General features: G+C 44.5%; 2 protein-coding genes across 2 annotated transcripts; both read left to right on the top strand.

Moving 5' to 3' along the window:
- The first annotated feature begins 922 nt into the window (after window positions 1-922).
- LOC105571144 lies at window positions 923-2,723 on the top strand. The gene is made up of 3 exons (XM_012028618.1): window positions 923-1,046; window positions 1,088-1,939; window positions 2,152-2,723. Exons 1-3 carry the CDS (start codon window positions 923-925, stop codon window positions 2,721-2,723), a joined length of 1,548 nt encoding a protein of 515 aa, XP_011884008.1.
- A 1,017-nt stretch (window positions 2,724-3,740) lies between these two features.
- LOC105571143 lies at window positions 3,741-5,198 on the top strand. The gene is made up of 2 exons (XM_012028617.1): window positions 3,741-4,582; window positions 4,667-5,198. The coding sequence occupies exons 1-2, from the start codon at window positions 3,741-3,743 to the stop codon at window positions 5,196-5,198; spliced, it is 1,374 nt and encodes a 457-aa protein (XP_011884007.1).
- The last annotated feature ends 798 nt before the right edge of the window (window positions 5,199-5,996 follow it).

Raw genomic sequence — 5,996 nt, 5'->3', positions numbered from 1 at the left:
GTTGAAACGTAAGTTCGAGTGATACAACCGAATACGTGAGCAAACGTTGTTTATACAACAGCGCACTCAGCAGTACTCCCTACGCCGGATACTTCCTTCTTGGGCATAACCCGGTGGGATAGACGATACTACAAGGGAAGGTGACATTGCGTACGGCAGCCACATTGCCATCGCAGACTTGGATACGGCGCATCGCGGATTTGGGCGAACCGCACCGTAATACAACGCAGACCTGCGTACGGCAGTCACATTGCCATCGCAGATTTGGTGAACGGCGCATCGCAGATTTGGCGAACTGCACCGTAATACAACGCAGACCTGCGTACGGCAGCCACATTGCCATCGCAGACTTGGATACGGCGCATCGCGGATTTGGCGAACTGCACCGTAATACTCGTACAACGCGGACTTGCGTACGGCAGCCACATTGCCATCGCTGACTTGGATACGGCGCATCGCAGATTGGGCGAACCGCACCGTGATACATCGCAGAATTGGTGAACGGCGCATCGCAGATTGGGCGAACCGCACCGTGATACATCGCAGACTTGGAAACGGCGCATCGCGGACTGGGCGAACTGCACCGTAATACATCGCAGAATTGGTGAACGGCGCATCGCGGATTTGGCGAACTGCACCGTAATACATCGCAGAATTGGTGAACGGCGCATCGCGGATTTGACGAACTGCACCGTAATACATCGCAGACTTGGTGAACGGCGCATCGCAGATTTGACGAACAGCACCGTGATACATTGCAGAGTTGGAAACCAGCACAACAAACAGCGTAACATCACACTAATCTATCATTGCTTCGAAAATTCGAATATCGTATTTATCAAGACATTAGTAGTTATTTGTCATCAAGCGCATGTTTGGTTTAAATTTCAACATTGGTCGTTGCGTAACATAAGACATCGAAATGGATCTAACCGAAAACGAAGCTAAAACAAGGCGAACAACCATAAAGGCTGTGGCTACGCGACTTAAAACATATATAGAATCTTCACAAGCACAACGTGCTACGAAATTTGACTTGGTTGAACGTAAAAAAAACTAGCGACTTTATTTGTGCAATACGATGAAGTTCAAGCGCGAATCGAATGTTTAACCTCTGATACTAACGAAGCTATAGCGGCGACTCATCCAGAGGATCGTACACGATTCGAGGAAGCATACTTTCAGCTTATGTCAATATACGATCAGCGTATTAACTTGATTGAACAAACACGCGTAGCATCTCAGTCCAGTAGTGATACTCATACAGCACCTCAAAATAATTCAGAGTCAGCGCATATACGATTACCAAAAATTCAATTACCCATTTTTTCCGGATCATATGAAGAGTGGTATACATTTCATGATTCTTTTGAAAAACTTATTCATTCTAATGCAAATTTATCGTCTATTCAAAAATTCCACTACCTAAGATCATCATTGAAGGATAAAGCTGCGGAGGTTGTCCGATCCTTTGACATAACGACAGATAATTACACAGAAGCATGGCAATTGCTGAATGAGCGATTCGATAACAAGAGGCGTATAGTTCAAACTCACATTAAGGCAATATTTGAAATTCCACCTATAAACAAAGAAAATTGTACAGCGTTGCGTAGTTTAATCGATAATGTGCTTAAACATTTTAAGGCACTCAAGGCATTACAGAGACCCGTTGATACTTGGGATGATATAATGATACACTTAGTATTAACCAAACTCGATTCTGTTACAGTGAAGGAATGGGAAACAAGTCGCGCAGATTCGACTATACCTACATTCAAACAATTGACCGAATTCCTATCAAAACGTTGTCAAACTCTGGAAATCATTTCCGGCAAATCAAGTGGACGTACAATTTCGGATGTGCACAATTCACAGAAGGCCAAGAATCCTAGCGCGCACGTAACTACCTCAAATCTATCATGTATCCATTGCAAGAGTAAGCATTTTATATTCAGTGTGAATCATTTCGTAAACTCCCTGTTGAAAAACGTTTTGAGATCGTAAAAAATGCTCACTTTTGTATCAATTGTCTAAGGTCGGGAGGGCATCAAGCTAAAAACTGCACAGCTAGTACTTGTCGTAAATGTGGAAAGCCACATAACACACTATTGCATTTTGAAATCTCGAAAGATGAAGGGGTAAAAACAGACATGCCTTCGAACACTAGTAATTCTTCTTGCAGCGTAACAGGGGCATCTTTAACAAATACCGCGTCTCCCATAGTAACACAATGCACTCAGATTAATGATGCTTCCAAGGTTCTTCTCTCAACCGCCATAGTCAGCGTATATGATCGTAAGGGAGAGTTACATGGTTGCAGAGTTTTACTTGATAGTGGTTCTCAACTAAACTTCATTACTGAAGATTTCGCAAATCGATTGCATCTTAATAGTCGTGAATTACACATGTCTATTTCAGGTGTAGCAAAAGGAACAATTGAAACTAAAGGGATAGTTGACGTTAGTTTCCGATCACGAACAAACGCATATGTCGACAACATTGAATGTGTAATTCTGCCTAAGATTACCCAGAAGTTGCCGCAGGAATTTTGTTCAATATCAGAATTTACAATTCCATCGAATATAGTACTCGCAAATCCTAATTTCAATATCCCAAGCGAAATTGACATACTCATAGGAGCTCAATTATTCTGGAAGCTCATTTACGTAGGACAAATTAGGGCCTGCAAGGCGCATCCTACTCTACAAAAACTAAGCTAGGATGGGTGATTTCCGGCAAGACTGATGGATCTTCAGATAAGAAAATAGAGGCAGTGTGTCATCTTAGTGCAATCAATAGGCTAAACGAGGCTATTGTGAAGTTTTGGGAAGTTGAGCACGATACTTCTTCCAACAAAATGTCTCATTATAATCCCAATGAACAAATTTGTGAATCGCATTTTAATCAAAATGTTCGTCGTGACGCCGAAGGTCGTTTCATAGTCAAATTACCTACAATTGATGAAAAATTACAGCAATTAGGAGATTCAAGGGAAATCGCAAAACGTCGTTTTCTTAATTTAGAAAAGCGTTTATCAACGCAACCATTGATGTATTCACAGTATAAAGAGTTTGTTAGCGAATCTCGCTAGGAGAGTTCGCTGGTACCTCTGCGTGGTGGAAGCAGGGTGAGAGAACTCAGCGGTCAGAGGCTCAAGGAAAGATTGCACGCGTGAGAGGGTGGAATATCACGTGATCGTAACTCGGATCGTTTGAGTAAAATATCGTGTCACAGTTTAATAAGAGCAATATGCTTACAGTTGAGCAGTCTATGAACTAACGGTGGATGAAAAGTCTTAATTCACTTGCGCGGGTCGATATTATTGATCGGGAGCCGACCTCGTGAGTGTAGATGCCCGTGAGCCGTCCACGCGGCGCCGGCGTGCGCGATGCGTGGTGAGACTGAGCCGCCGGTGATGCTGTATCCTGAGCTGTCCGGGATGAGTCGCACTGATGTGAGATCACTACGTGTCCGCACTGAGTCTAATCTCTGTTGAGAAGGTCCACAAGAGAAGGTCCACTCGAAAGTCTTGAGCACTACACGACGCGTGTACTATGTACGGTAGCCATGAGCCAAAAGCGCCGGTAACGCACGTGAAGAAGCGCCGTCGCTTCGTCTCGCGATCGGGCATGCGCGCGCAGCGCTCATGCGGCGCTGCACGATCTGACCCGGCTGATGCTGCCATCACGCCGGTGACGAACTGACCGAGATTCAGAAATGAATCTCGAACAGAGTTCATGCAAGAATATGTTAATTTGAATCACATGCGTGAAATCGATGATCGCGACGCGAATAACGAAACGTCATATTATTTGCCGCACCATGCGGTTTTTAAGGAAAACAGCATCACAACCAAATTGAGAGTGGTGTTTGATGCATCGTGTAAAACGGCATCAGGACTGTCATTGAACGATGCACTTTTGGTTGGTCCCACTATACAGGAGGATTTGTTCTCTATTTTAGTACGATTTCGCACGTTTCGATACGCCATGACGGCTGACATTACTAAAATGTATAGACAGATTCTCATCGACCAGTCCCAGAGATCTTTGCAACGTATTTTTTGGCGTAACTCATCACAAGATGAACTAAAAACGTTTGAGCTTCTTACACTTACATATGGTACAGCGCCAGCCTCCTTCTTGGCTATTAGATCAATACACAAACTCGCGGAGTACCAAGCGGATTCATTTCCCATTGGATCGAAATTAGTATTACGTGATTTTTATGTGGATGACCTGCTTACAGGTGCATCTACGTTACAAGAAGCATTAGAGATCAAGAAACAAACTATTCAATTGCTAAGGAAAGGCGGATTTGAATTAACAAAGTGGTCGTCTAATCATTCTTCCATTCAAGACATTGAAGGTTCTACAAAAAAGGAATTTAATTTGGGCAACGAAACCAGAGCTCTTGGTGTAGTCTGTAATTGTGAATCAGATGTGTTCAAGTTCATAAGTATAGGACAACATCCACCACTGGATAGGCTTACCAAACGTAGCATATTGTCTAGGATAGCTTTAATGTTCGATCCTTTAGGATTATTGGGACCATCCATTATAATTGCTAAACTTCTGATGCAACAATTATGACGGGAGAAAATTGATTGGGACGAAACTATAACTGGTGAACTACATACACTTTGGAGAGAATATGAATTCAGGTTACAATTTCTTGGTGATATTCAGGTAGCACAAAAGGTGATTACTTTCAGTGAAAAACGAAAGGTGGAAATTCATGGTTTCTCAGACGCTAGTCAACAAGCATACGGAGCATGCATTTACGTTCGATCCACTTACACGAATGGGCAATCTGAGTGTCATTTGCTGTGTTCTAAGTCAAGAATCGCACCTCTTAAAACATTATCTATTCCTCGACTCGAGCTTTGGGGAGCCTTATTGCTGGCACAACTTACCAACAAGGTATTGAGTGCTTTACCTTTAACGATAGACTATATACAGTATTGGATCGATTCACGTATCGTATTGTGTTGGTTGCGATCATGCAGCCGTCAGTGGACACCATTTGTAGCGAATCGTGTAGCTGAAATACAGCGACTTACAAATATTGATAGTTGGAGACATGTGTCTAGTCAGGATAATGCTGCCGACCCGCTTTCCAGAGGTATCATGCCCAACTTATTATCCGAGCTAGATCTGTGGTGGCATACGCGTACGGGTGCCGCTATCGAATAGCCCCGGGGTATCCCCTGCCTGTCGTAAGAGGCGACTTAAAGGGGAAGAGTAGTAGGAGTGGTCTGGGACCCTTGGGGGTGGGCGCGGGCTGGGAACCCGCGACCCACCCACCCCCGATTAACAACTAGGGGGCGCAGTGGGGACCGGGTGGCACCCCTGCTGCGAAGGAGGAGGAACGTGCCCTGCAATCACAGGGCTGTGAGGTAAGCCCTTCTTAGGGCTAAGTTCTTCTCTTTAGAAGAGAGAGGTGCGCGCAAGTTCAAAGCGCGCGGCGCGGAGTTGTCTGGTGCGATGCTCTAGTGAGTCCCGGGCACCCCCCAGTTTGCGCCAAGAAGTCCACCCCCGGTGGTTTTAGTGAGGTAGGCGCCCCCATTGCAGGCTGGCCCCAGGTAGACAACTGTCCTGGGGTACAGGGGGGTGAGTCCCACACACCACCCCGCCTCTTTCCCAGAGAGCCGGGGTGACGGTCCATAAGGATTTCCACCGGGTTAAAAAAAAAAGATCTGTGGTGGCACGGTCCATTTTGGTTAAAATGTGATAATGATGAATGGCCTTCTGAGAATTTCCACACGTCGGATGTAGAGTTGCCGGAAATGAGATTAACAGCAATGGTAATTGAGATGGGCAATAAACCATCTCACGATATATTTAATCGATTCTCTAAGCTTTCTCGATTGATACGCGTTATCGCTTTCTGTCATAGATTCATAGCGAATTGTAAAATAAGAAAAACAATTTTACATTCACATAGGGAGAAAGAGGTTGATAAGGTTCAGCCCTTGTCTATGAAAATCACGT

The sequence above is a fragment of the Vollenhovia emeryi genome, unplaced genomic scaffold (genome assembly GCF_000949405.1).
Source record: "Vollenhovia emeryi isolate VEMERY1.0 unplaced genomic scaffold, V.emery_V1.0 DF941131.1, whole genome shotgun sequence".
Taxonomy (NCBI): Eukaryota; Metazoa; Arthropoda; class Insecta; order Hymenoptera; family Formicidae; genus Vollenhovia; species Vollenhovia emeryi.
This window is presented reverse-complemented; position numbering and strand designations above follow the sequence as displayed.